The sequence below is a fragment of the Rutilus rutilus genome (genome assembly GCF_951802725.1).
Source record: "Rutilus rutilus genome assembly, chromosome: 6".
Lineage (NCBI taxonomy): Eukaryota > Metazoa > Chordata > Actinopteri > Cypriniformes > Leuciscidae > Rutilus > Rutilus rutilus.
In genome coordinates, this window is record NC_140214.1 from 31,727,235 (window position 1) to 31,741,500 (window position 14,266).

The 14,266-nt window shown below is 38.8% G+C and overlaps 1 protein-coding gene across 4 annotated transcripts in view; it reads right to left on the bottom strand.

Moving 5' to 3' along the window:
* Window positions 1-8,343, bottom strand: part of mib1 (MIB E3 ubiquitin protein ligase 1) — a 75,102-nt gene extending 66,759 nt beyond the window's left edge. For 2 of the 4 annotated variants that reach the window (XM_084410832.1, XM_084410830.1), the window contains exons 1-2: window positions 7,071-7,443; window positions 5,568-5,739 (exon numbers count right to left, since the gene is read on the bottom strand). In XM_084410832.1, coding sequence (XP_084266958.1) covers window positions 5,568-5,739; window positions 7,071-7,299 — 401 coding nt within the window. In that variant the 5' untranslated portion in view covers window positions 7,300-7,443. Of the gene's footprint in view, window positions 1-5,567; window positions 5,740-7,070 lie in introns of all 4 variants that reach the window. The other 2 variants (XM_084410829.1, XM_084410831.1) reach the window with 2 other exon arrangements.
* Between the last annotated feature and the right edge of the window lie 5,923 nt (window positions 8,344-14,266).

The following is a 14,266-nucleotide window of genomic DNA, read 5'->3' on the forward strand; positions in this document are numbered from 1 at the left end:
TTATTATTATTATTATTATTATTATTATTATTATTAAAATATATATATATATATATATATATATATATATATATATATATATATATATATATATATATATATATATATATATATATATATATATATATATATATACACACTCACCTAAAGGATTATTAGGAACACCATACTAATACTGTGTTTGACCCCCTTTCGCCTTCAGAACTGCCTTAATTCTACGTGGCATTGATTCAACAAGGTGCTGAAAGCATTCTTTAGAAATGTTGGCCCATATTGATAGGATAGCAACTTGCAGTTGATGGAGATTTGTGGGATGCACATCCAGGGCACGAAGCTCCCGTTCCACCACATCCCAAAGATGCTCTATTGGGTTGAGATCTGGTGACTGTGGGGGCCATTTTAGTACAGTGAACTCATTGTCATGTTCAAGAAACCAATTTGAAATGATTCGAGCTTTGTGACATGGTGCATTATCCTGCTGGAAGTAGCCATCAGAGGATGGGTACATGGTGGTCATAAAGGGATGGACATGGTCAGAAACAATGCTCAGGTGCACAGTGCACAGTGGTAACAAGGCATGATGGATCCATGTTCTCATTCTGTTTACGCCAAATTCTGACTCTACCATCTGAATGTCTCAACAGAAATCGAGACTCATCAGACCAGGCAACATTTTTCCAGTCTTCAACTGTCCAATTTTGGTGAGCTCGTGCAAATTGTAGCCTCTTTTTCCTATTTGTAGTGGAGATGAGTGGTACCCGGTGGGGTCTTCTGCTGTTGTAGCCCATCCGCCTCAAGGTTGTGCGTGTTGTGGCTTCACAAATGCTTTGCTGCATACCTCGGTTGTAACAAGTGGTTATTTCAGTCAAAGTTGCTCTTCTATCAGCTTGAATCAGTCGGCCCATTCTCCTCTGACCTCTAGCATCAACAAGGCATTTTCGCCCACAGGACTGCCGCATACTGGATGTTTTTCCCTTTTCACACCATTCTTTGTAAACCCTAGAAATGGTTGTGCGTGAAAATCCCAGTAACTGAGCAGATTGTGAAATACTCAGACCGGCCCGTCTGGCACCAACAACCATGCCACGCTCAAAATTGCTTAAATCACCTTTCTTTCCCATTCTGACATTCAGTTTGGAGTTCAGGAGATTGTCTTGACCAGGACCACACCCCTAAATGCATTGAAGCAACTGCCATGTGATTGGTTGATTAGATAACTGCATTAATGAGAAATTAAACAAGTGTTCCTAATAATCCTTTAGGTGAGTGTATATATATATATATGATGAGTCATACATACGGGCCATTCTACAGAATTGGTGCAAACTGCTGTCCCACAAACAAAAAACACAAAAAGAATTTAAGTATTCAAATTTGAGATGTTTACAAAGATCCTTCTTTTAGCCTATCTACTAGAGATGCGCGGATGGGCTATTTTTTCATCCGCAACCGCATCACAAAAAGCATCATCCGTCCGCCATCCAGCCGCACCAACGTTTTTGACCTATTTTCAAAACCGCACCCGCCCGCCATCCGTTGATTTGTGTATACATATATTTTTCATTTGATTGGTTCAACCGCCCGCCACCCGCCCGAATTTAATTAAAATATTATTTTTCGTCACTTCATCCACGCGGAGTCCGCGGCTGTAACCGCCAACCGCGCATCTCTACTATCTACTGAATCCCACAATAATATTTAAAATATCAGTAAGCTTAATATATATAAATTCATCATTTATTGGGTACTTTCAATTGGGAGGTGGCTGTCCCGAACCCTAACCCCTAAATTTCAACTTGTAAAAATGATATTGAAATGTTTTTCTTTTTCTTTTTTCCATTGTTGTTTTTAAAAATATCTTTTTGATTTCTTTTAAAAAGTGACGTTAAAAATAAAATAAAAACATTTATTTTATATTTTGTGTTTAAATCATGAAACTTTATGTTAAAAAAATGTGTCCCGCATTTTCATGTCACAGTGTGTGTTTTAGTCCATTGGCTGAGACTGATTTTAACCACACCCCTAGTTTTTTTATCAGGAAATATTCCTGTGTATATACTGTTTTAGTATATGTGGAATATTAAAGGGATAGTTCACCCAAAAATGAAAATTGTCATCTACTCACCCTCATATTGTTCAAAACCTGTATGAGTTTCTTTCTTCTGTTGAACACAAAAGAAGATATCTTGAAGAATGTTACCAGATAGTTGACCACAGCAATTGACTTCCATAGTACCGTAATTATATTTCCTACTATGGAAGTCAAAAGCTCCCATCAACTGTTTGATTATCACAACATTCTTCAAAATACCTTCTTTTGTGTTTGTTCAACCTAAGAAAATAACTCGGAACAACTTGAGGGCGAGCAAATGATGACAATATTTTCATTTCGGGGTGAACTATCCCTTTAAGATCATCTGCATCTTTAAAGCAGCTGGAAACCACAGCATGAGAGAGCAGCTGCCAAGTGAAACTCCCTGCAAAAAGGCCTGGCTTCACTACTGTCTTTGTGTGTTGTACTTAGCCATTCTCACGAGGGGAATAGAGGCACACTTAGTTGAAAGGAGACCAGCTGTTGAGCTGACCTATTGTTTCTTTGAGCTCGTGTTGAGGGCAGTTATGGACGCCCGACACGAGAGACTTCTAAACAACTGCTAGACTTCTTAATAGCCTTACCATATGGAGACACTGAAAGAGACGTTACTCAAGCCATTCAAAAGGAATAGATGGCAACTCTAGGAACAAAACAGCAGCTCAAATTTCTAGATTCAATGCGCAAAAAAAAAAAAAAAAACTAGGCTATTCCTGGCCGCCTGTAAATAAAGGCCCGGGTATACTTCATTTTCAGCGTTCCGCTTCGTCTTGTGCACAGTCGTGTCCACACAGGTTTTAAACTATAGGAGACTCAACCGCGGACGAGTTCGACACATGCGCAGCACAACTGCTTTTCTGTACTCTTCAAATCATCAGAGGGCAGCACTGAGTCGTGTCATTCACTGGATAGGACATTCGCTTGGAAGGATAGAAGAAGAAAAGTACCACCATTGTAAGCAAAGTCTAGAAGAACCAAAACAAAAACAATGGAAAAGGATATGCTGTGTCATCTGTGGCTAAAAAAAAGTTGTGTACTTTAGCCTAAGTGTTTTTGACTTGACTTTTGCTCCTGTTTATGCCTTGCTCTTGAAGAAGGCTAGTTATTTTACCATACGTGACAGTCTCACTAACTGTTCCTCTAAGTTGTTGACAAATCTCTTCATCCGCCCGGACAAGGAGAAGAGCTTTAGTTTCGGTATCACTCCAATTTGAAGACATTTGTAAACATATACTGGTATATACTGGTAGTGTTGCAACTTCCCTTACTGGTAGATAGGCAGAACAAATGTACCTGTATATTTGAAAAGGTCCTGTTCACACATGATCTGTTACCGCTAATTGCCCAGTTAAGACTGTATGTGTGAAAGGGGGTCACAATATATATATATATATATATATATATATATATATATATATATATATATATATAGGCTGTCTGTTTCATTAACTTTAATCAAACAACTGTGGTATCATGGGAAAAAAAGTTGAATAAATATTTTTTCTATAGATATTTGGGTTTGACTTGGTGTGTGCCGAATTTTGGTGTTATTACCAGGGATTTTAAGGTATGGTTTCTAGGTGATTTTGTTTTGGAACCTTCAGAAAACTTTCCATCGATTTTTCACCAAAAATTTACTTTGCTGACTCTATCGACTTCAAACAGGTGTAGCGCAGTCGGTTTTTTGTCTAACAAATCACATCAATTTGAAGGTTTCTTAATAGAGAATGTGAAAATAACAATAACTAATTTGCTCATTACAACTCATTTTGCCAGCACGGGTCACAAATATAATGGTAGAAGACAAGAAAACAGTGTTAATGCCAATATTTATGACATGTTGACTGTCTGACTTAAAGGAAAATGTGTAGCGGAAGAGTAAATAATGTGTTTCATAAATTAAAATTAATTTTGGCCATATTTATATAGCCTGGAAAAAAAAATCATAATGGAAGTGCAAAATTATTAAAAGCCAATGTCATAGAGAGTAATAAATGCTATTTAAACCAATTATTCGCATTTCTAAAAGCATGCACCATACTGTATTCTACTATTTTCTACTACTATCTCGGTGGAAATGTAGAGATGATTTATTTTGGACATTTGTTTAAAATGTGCAAGTTTACTTGTTCATACAGTCTACTAACGCAGTCTGATCCAACTTTTGCATTTTTTCGAGCTTACCGGTTGAATTTGGAAACGTGACAAACCAAACTTCATTCACTAGCCTCTCTGGATACCTCGTATCCCAGTTACATGCACCATAACAGCAACTTTTTTACCATAATGTTGGGAATTTGCCCCCCCAAAAAGAGGTATGTCACAGATAAACAAAATGGTGGATAACAACAGGAATGATCCGTGAAGCAATTTGATTGGCTAGTAATTTACCTGTCATAAGGTCAGATGTGAATTAAATTGCTTTTATACACCAGCTGACAAGTAGTTAATATAGAGTAGGCTAACTTTTGTATCACACAAAAACTGCAGTGAATGTCAAAGGAAAATCATTTCATGTCATAACATGAAAATTCAATCGGCTGGAGCAAGAGGAAACATGAGAACTTGCTAAAAAATGACCAAACAAGCATGGAAGACACCAGGGATCGGTTGTTCAAAAGACGTTTGACTGGAGTTCGGTTATCCAATTGGATCAAATCTAGAAAATGTAGAGATTTCAAAAGAAAACAGGGATTCTGAAATTGGATTGGACCACAAAATCAAGTCTTGATCTTGATTTTAATGCGAAGTCAGACACTTTAGTATGTGTCATTCAAAACTTTTTGGGAGGATATTAGGGATACCATTATTGATTTAGGATGGACATTGGGAACAAAATGTAATAAAACTTTAAAGTTGGTGAAATAATACAACATTTGCATTTTCACTTGATTTGTTTAACTGTGACAGTGATAATGTACTGTAGATAAAGTAGGCTTCATCTATGAAGCCTTTCAGCACAGTAAAGAAAAAAGAAACAAATGTTGTCCCCATAAAATGATACATGTATGTATCTGGACCAGGGTGATGCTATCTAACGTTGCTTGATAAAAATGCGCAAAAGCAATCCTGGATAGCAAAACTTGTGATTTCTAAATCTGGATTATTCTTCTCCAGAGACTTTTATTACAACTGGGCGCAGGTAGACATGACAGTGCAATGTCCCTCAAGTCAAAACCAACTAAATCAAGACCAGTGGGCCGGCTTTAACGTCATGCACTATCCAACTGAGACCTACGGTAGCTTGCATTTAGATTGTTGACACACACTCCGACCAATGATGCAAACTGGTCTGCGGCACCAATTAAAAGTTGGAAGTCCCACTGAAATCCTGTCGTACCTGTCGCTGCGCAACACAGCCCATAACTGAAGAAAATGTTGCATGCTGGGTCTGAAACTGTCCAGAGAAGCTCCCTCATCCACAGAGGGAATAATGTCAATGAGTGAAGACCACAGGGAGGAAAGCCACACTCACCTCTCACTACCCGGGGTGGTGATGCGGTAGAACCTGTGGCGCAGATGGTGTTTGTCACCATGGTAACAGGTGGTGCAGAGGTCATAGTTGGTGCACTCTGCGCATTTCCACCGGATCCCGATGATGGGCTGCTGCCGACAGGTGTCACACATGGTGCCGTCGTGCTTGATTCCTGCAACATCGCAATTACACGCATATGACAAGGGAGTTGACTTCCACCTGCATTTGTAATCTGGATTACATACTCCGATTAAAAAAAATTACTTGTAGTCAGATTGTCCTATATTACTTTTTAAAATACTCATCAATTACAATTACTTTATTAATTCAATGATTACCCTATGTCACACAATGACAGTAAATTATTCATAACTTATTGATTCTCAGATGTTGTTGTTAATGGTCACTTGACATGCAGGTATACAAATAAAATATAATTTTATAAGTAATTATTATCTTTTCATCACAAATCCCCTGCAGTTCCTCCAAAACCCCAGTTTAATGCACTTCATTCATGTTGTTGATACAGAATAGAATGTATTTTCTTTCTTAATATTTTTATATAAATTCTATTTTTGGTTACACTGTATTTGAAAATACTTTATTTTAGTCAAGTCAAGTCAAGTATATTTGTATAGCGCTTTTCACAATATAGATTGTATCAAAGCAGCTTCACAGTATTAAATTAAAATAATACAACAAGGTTTGTTTCTAGTGGAATTTATTGATTGATAAAATCAAATTAAATATCCCCAGAATATCCCCAACTGAGCAATACTGAGCAATAACAGTGGCAAGGAACCGAAAAACTCCATCAAGTGACCTAATGGTGTCCTAAAACTCCATCAGGTGACCCAATGGAGGAAAAAAAAACCTTGGGAGAACCCAAAGTTTTAGTGTCCTTGTTACATATGTTACATGTACTTACCATAGTAATAACGGTGGATTATGCATAATTACATGCAACTAACCCTCAACCAAATCCTAATCCTAGTAAGTACATGTTGTTAATTAATATTACTCAATACTCAAATATATAATTACACTGTAACAATGACACCTTAAAATAAAGGTGTCATTGTTACAGTGTAATTAATATATTTGAGTATTGAGTAATATTAAGCAACAATATGTACTTAGCAGCTACTAGGGTTACGGTTTGGTTTAGGGTTAGTTGCATGTAATCATGCCTAATTTAGTTATTAATACAAGTAGCCTACATTTAACGTGTAATAAGGACACGTTAAAATAAAGTGCTACCCTGTTTTATAAAGAATATATTTTCTAGTTGTTTTATATATGAATACGGTACAAAATAATCCTATTCAAATATATGTGATGAACGAACCAGGTCAAAAGTAATCTAAAACAATTTGTTAAGACATTAATTAAAGCTATTTGGCACGTTTGCGTTTAACGTTCAAATCAATGTGGTTGTTTATGTCACGTGACAGACGCACCTGACCGGATCAGTCCTAGACTAGGGTAAGCAGTCTCACTCACCTGTGGGCGCACTGTCCAATATCCTCACGTCATAGGCTCCGGAGCAGCGGTAATTGGCGGCGGTGCCGTTATCCCAAACCACCACCACCTCCTCCGGACTCTCAAAACTCCTGACGGTGCCGACGTGCCCCTCTCCCCCGTCCTGTTTACCCCACTTCCAGTCAGGACCGCGGATAACTCGAGCCCCCACTCCTTCCATCATGACTCGGTTATTCCTACCGGTGGTCATTTACGAGCAGACGTTACGATAATATGGAACTTAATTATGACTAGCCGTTAAGCCAGCTCAGAAAATTTGGTTATAAATGAACTAATTCGTCCCGTCTTACATATGGGTCAATGGCCAGTGAAAGAGGGCAATTTAGCGGTATGGACAAGAAAAGGGATGCCTTTTAAAAAAATTAATGTCTATTGATAAACTGACTAAACATTTATACAGTGAACTATTAAGTTAGTTACATAGGCGACATATAAATGTAACCTCTAAGTTGTTTGCGTGGTAGAGTAAGCAAATTTACTTGGTAATTCCCAATTATACTGACAGCACTGTTGTGGAAAATGTTGGCAAAACGGTCAATTTCAGTCTCTAACGCCCCGTTTTTTTTTTTTTAGCAAAGGCCAGTTAGCTAGTCCGGGCTAACCAGCTATAGCTAACCTTCCTAAAGTTATGAGCGGTTACTTGACGTTAGCAAAAACGCAACAAAAACTTTTGGTTTAGAAAAAAAAAATCGTTGTTTTAACGTGTAATATACTAAATTGTTTTGCGAACTTTGCCGTGCGTTCGCAAACGTTCAACAGATGGTCCAACTTCGCGTGACGCGATCCCGAAGGTCTGCGCGAGCCGCTGTCCGGGAAAAGCGTCTGCAAGCGGCAGCAGAAGAGCTTCCAGTGCAGCTAATCCACTTTGACCAAAGCTTCCTGGTTTTTAATGGAAACAGGATTGCTAAATGAATGGCTGTAGGTGAAGTAATCGCATTTCTTCATGCCCGAAACAAATGCACGCACGGGGCTGTAAACAGCAGCCACATCGCCACGGATGAAGAGACCTTTGTTAGTGCTTTCCCAAAAAATTACACCAGCAAGCAGAACTTAATATTTCCTGATCGAAAAGGAACCGGAGATGATTTCTGCAAGATATCCTTAAAAGCGATCTTTAAGCCCAGGTAATGACAAAGGATTGGTTAAATGCGCTCTTGGGAGATATTTCATTGAGGTGCAACTCAAGACGATCGCGTCGCCATTATTGTCAATCAGATTCAGAGCTCGAGCCAGTGGAGGTGGGACTGTTTGGGATCCAAGCAGTTCCCGTGGCGTAAAATGACGTCACGTCAGGATTTAAAGTGAACAGAGCCCAGACACAAAAGAATTTGTGGGGTCTGTCCCATACTTTCACTCTCAATGTGTGTCATTATCAAGCATCATTATTATATATTTATATTAGTGTATTTAAACGATTTATGTCACATCACAATATATCATTAAAACGTTCTGTATGGAATGATTTTTTTTTTGGGGTGTTATTATTAAAACCTAAATCCTAGATGCTGGATGTAACTTCAGGGTCAAATTTAAATCAAAGTCAGTTTCTCAGTAGCACTGATTTCTCTGAGCTCGGGCATGCATTTCTTCATATTAAGTGTATATTTCATATTAAGACAAATTTAACAATCATATATATATAACTATTGTAATCTGGATTGCATAATCAGATTCCAAAAATGAAGATTACATTACATTTTAAAATACTTGCAATCAGACTACTTTTGACTGATTACATGATTACATAATATTCACACAATGGCAATAAATTATTAATTTAGACAAGGCAAGTTTATTTATGAAGCACATTTCATACACAATGAAAGCAAAGTGCTTTACATATAAAATTAATTAGAATATTCATAAAATCACAACAGATGCATAAGAAGTAAAACTATAATTTATAAGATATAAAATTAACAATAAAAGCAGAGAATTCTGAATAACTTTTAAAAAGAAAGCCTACTGCTTATATACGTTAGAGTTTGTGCAATTGCACAGACAGACCAGCCACTAGTCATGTGACTATCACTGAAAACTAAGACCCAAACAGCTTTTTGAATACTGGATTTACAGAAACCATTCCACTTTTAAGAAGTGTTTTCTTTTCTTTTTTTAACCCATTAGAATCCTGGTTTTTGAAAGGTTTGATTTCTGTTAGTTGTTAAAGTAGAACTCACACCCACATTATTATTATTTTATGGATTTTTTTTTTTTTTTTTTACTTGCTCATTCTTGCTCATTAGATCTTTGCTTCACACATTATAGCCCTATGGTTCTAGCACACTGTTAAAATATTCCACTTGTAGCCTGTAGAGGGAGCAAGTTGTGAGAAAGTTAACAGACAACCAGCGGTTTAATTTCTTGTAGAGAGCTGCCTTTGTTCAAATAAGTTTTAAGATCTTCCTTGACTTGTCAAGGACACATTAAGAGAAAACAGTAAGTATTACAAGTTTTACTATACTGAACCAATGAATGTTGTGATCCCACTTCTATTTTCATTTAACAGGTTTAAAGAGGTCATATTATGCCTTTTTACAAAGTCTTGATTTTGTTTTTGGGGTGTACTAGAATATGTTTTCATGCTTGATTGTAAAAAAAAAAAAAAAACGCATTATTTTTCACATATTTTACATTATTACAGCTCCTCTCTCCCCAGTCTGGTTGAACGCGAAGTTTTCGATGAAGCCCCTCCTTCCGAAATACAAAATGTGTTGTGATTGGCTAGCTGTCCCAGTGTGTTGTGATTGGCAGCACTTGGTGCATGTTCGGGAAATGTCCCACCCCTTCATAACCGCAAGCTCTACTCAGATGTAAATATTAAAGATGGCATCAATTTCAAACCATTTCGAGCCCGATTAAGAACCCTGACAATATTAACGAACGAGAGGATTGTGCTGAACAGATTTCAAGCATGGATTTCATAGGACGTTTCAGAGGGCGATTTGTGCAGTTCCCCTCTCAAAATCAGACCCAGTCAAAGCTGGACGGCCGATTTCTGACCAGCCGCACCCCAGCCCAACCCCGTAATCCTCTCTCCTTCTTCCAAGACCTCCACCCGGAGGTTTCAAAGTCTTGGAAGCTGCCCTTTTCAGTGTGCATTACTAATCCCGCTGCCGCTGATTACGACTCTGTTTCCAATATGGCGGAGGCACGGCTACGGCGGCATTCCCGCTCAAAGTTGCGGCCCATCTCGCGCCAACTTCGGCTCCAACTTGGAATTCACAGCCCCTGCTGTCATCCAAACCATGTAGGATTACTTCCACTTTGGTTAGAAAATCTTACATGGCTGCTGGAGAGGCACTGCCACTCTTCATTCTATGGCTGTGCTCCAAGCTAATTAAGCAGACTTGGTTCAAGAGCTGGATGAAGGAGAGGGCCTGACTCCAGAGGCTGTTAAGGAGCTCAGACGGGCTACTGACTTGGCGTTTAGAGCTACCAAGCACACTGACTGGGCAATAGGCAGCCCCATGGCGGGAATTGTGTCAGTAGAGCGCCATCTTTGGCTCACTCTTACTGACATCAAAGAAAAGGATAAGAATTTCCTGTTAGATGCCCCCATGTCTAAGGACAGCCTATTTGGTGAGTCTGTGACTGCTGTGGTGGAGAACTGCTGTGGTATGACGGCATTCAAAGCCCCCACGTTCAACGTGGTCGGTCAGCCCGATCGGGCGATGGGACAGTTTCCTGTTTCAGAGGTTCCCACCACTTATGTGCCTCAGGGCCCTATGCAGGGGAACCCGTTTATAACAAAAAGTTCAGCCGTGGTCACTCCACATGTGCTTCCTGTTTCTACAGATGCCAGAGGCTTTCTGGAATCAGTGAATGTACTGGCAGCGGCAGTTCGGCAGATTCCAAAAATAGAACGGTTAACGCCCCTAGCAGAGTACTGGGCCTCTTGGTAGCACCTGCCCGAGATCTCACAATGGGTGTTACGGCTACACCATCCAATTCAGGAAAGGCCCTTTCGGCGGGATCCTTCCCACAACGGTGCGTCCTCGGGTGGTCTCGGCTTTGAGTCAGGAGATTTTGTCACTCTTAGAGAAAGGGGCTATGAAAGATATACTCCCCACTCAGATGGAGTCCAGATTTTACAGCCGTTATTTTGTTGTGCCCAAAAAGGATGGTGGTTTGCGTCTGATTTTGAACTTACATCACATAAACCGTGTGCTCAGAGTGATGAGATTCAAAATGCTGACGTTAAAGTCCATTTTGTCTCATATCTAAACCGGAGATTGGTTTGTGATCATCAATCTAAAGGATGCGTACTTCCACATCCAGATTGTCAAGAGACACAGGAAGTGCCTCAGGTTCGCTTTCGAGGACAATGCTTATCAATACCGCATTCTTCAATTCGGACTGGCTCTGGCTCCTAGAACATTTACAAAGTTTATAGATGCGGTTCTGGACCCGTTGTCCGGATCTTGAACTACCTGGATTATTGGCTGATATTAGCTCAATCTCAGGATTTGGCAATAGTTCACCGAGACTTGGTACTCAGTCATTTGAGGAGCCTGGGTTTACGCATAAACCTTCAAAAGAGTGTGTTGCTACCATGTCAGCGAATGACTTTTCTGGGCGTGGATCTAGACTCTCGCATGATGCGGGCACGGCTGTCTCCGGCATGTGTTCAGTCGTTACACTGCTGTCTGAGTCAGTGCAGGATATGAAGTCTAGTCCACGTGGATTTATGCCACAGACTGATGGGTCTTATGGCAGCAGCGTCCCCTGTGATTGAGTTGGGCCTGCTCCACATGAGACCATTTCAATAGTTTCAATAGGCTTTCACGCTCTTGAGTCCGTGGACGAGAATCCCGCTCCTTCGCAGAGGAGTCCAGCTGGGGGCATGTTGTCGCAAACCGATTTTTGGAGTCTGGAAAGAGGTGCATCGTGGTTGACACATAAATCGTTTGGAGATACTGCCAGTGTTTCTGGCACTCAAACTATTCTTATCCTATCTGAAGGGTTATCACATATAGGTTAGGACGGACAACATGACTGTGGTCTCGTAGCCAAGGAGGGCTACGTTCTCGTCCCCTGTACAGGCTGGCAAAGCGTGTCCTTCTTTGGGCGCAGACCAAGTTTCGGTCATTCATAGCGGTTCACATTCAAAGGCATCTGAACCTGGGAGCGGACCTACATCCGAGGCAGGGCTTGGAACCCGGAGTGGAGTGGAGGCTGCACCCTCAAGTAGTGAGCCTCATATGGCAGAGGCTTGGCTGAGCCGAGGTGAATTTGTTTGCTTCGAGAATGACTACGCACTGGTTCTTCCTTTCTCCTTCGTTGCCTCTGGGAATAGATGCTCTGGCTCAGGAGTCGCCCAGGACCAGACTTTATACCTTCCCACCGATTTGATTACTTACAGCGGTTCTGCTCAGAGTACCAGCGGACGAAGTGGGACATCTAGGCCCCGTTCTGGCCCACTCAGATATGGTTTTCAGACCTGGGGCCGTATGTATAAGGTTTAAAGTATAAAGTACATGTTTTGGCTAACACTTTATTTTACAGTGTCCTTGTTACATATGTTACATGTACTTACCATAGTAATAACAGTAAAATATGCATAATTATATGCAACTAACCCTAAACCCAAATCCTAATCCTGCCCTAACCCTATAGTAATTTCATGTTGTTAATTAATATTACTCAGTACTTGCATGCACTGTATAATTACTGTAACAATGACACCTTAAAATAAAGTGTAAACAATTTTTGTCTTATTTCAAAATTATTTAAAATTCATTATTAAAAATTATTTGGCAAAAAAACTACAAACTACAGCTACAGGTTTTAGAAAAACAAAAAAAAGCTCAGGGAAAAGATTACATTGACAACAACATAATCAGTTATTAATATTTTACTGGCTCTCTCTTGTTTTTGCATGTGTTCATCATTTCTTTGTGTGATTTGATATGTTTCATTGTGTTATCACAATTAAAACAACTGATTTAAAGCACAACTACAAAATGTGCTTACAAAATCTTTAACCCTTTAACTGTCACCCCCCTTTTTTTCGCATAGACAAAAAAAAATCACTAAACAAACTTAAATGGTTGTAATTCAAGAATGCTTTGGAATATAGACATATGGTTGGTCCTGTTTTTAAGAAGACATTTGCCAGATTATTGTAGAAGTGAAATAAATTATGAAAGTGAAACAGAAAAAAAGTTATGTAAGTTTGAGTTTATGAAAATGTACAATGTAAAAATATAATTATTCATATTTTATATAATATATATATATATATTACAAAATATATTTTACTCTAAAACTGCTAGAAAATTAAAGGCAAAAATCTAAACAAGTTGTGTTCCAAATTTTAGGTTAATATCTCAAAAAATTTGCTTTCAGTAAGATTTTATTTGGGCGCAGTACCAAACCTTTTCACTAGATGGACAGCCAAGCTTCCTTACTGACCATATAAGGGCGCCTCCATTTTCATATACGTTTTGAGTGATCTGAACCATGTATTTCCATAATTTCATACAATTTATGAAGTATACATCCTATTCAGAAATAGTATGGGTGTTTTGGCAGTATTTGATTTGATTTCAACCTCTAATAAACATAAAAAGAGCACATATGCGCGTTATAGCCCGCTGCCGCATCACAAATTGAGAATCCATAATATTTTTCTTTATATTCAAAACATTTTCAGACCTTTTTTTCTCATAAAATTGAATTGGTGTTATCTTTTGAACTCCTGGCATGAAAACAAACTGAGGTTTCTACCAATCTTTCATGATTTTTCATGTTTATTTCTATTTCAAAATAAAGGCCTAAACGCACCTAATGAATATGAAATATTCTTGTTGCAAATTGATAAATTACTGCCCCTCAGTAATTTATTTTAAAAAACAGCCACCAAATATGAAAACTAGAGATTGTAAGCTTTTATATGATATATAGTTTGTCAATATTACTTTAGGTTTTTACTAAGATATTATTGTTCTAAAAATATATGGGCAAACGTCCCACCTGTGGGACGGTGACAGTAACATATTGTTAATAATATTTGGATAAAGGGTGAAGATGTCAATTTTCCAACACTTTTGGCCACTACTGAATGGCAGTTTATTGACTTTCCAACTGATCTTCAAACCTTTTTTGCACGCTACTTTTATGAGGTTTGCAAGCTTCCCGAGTTGTTGGAGGCG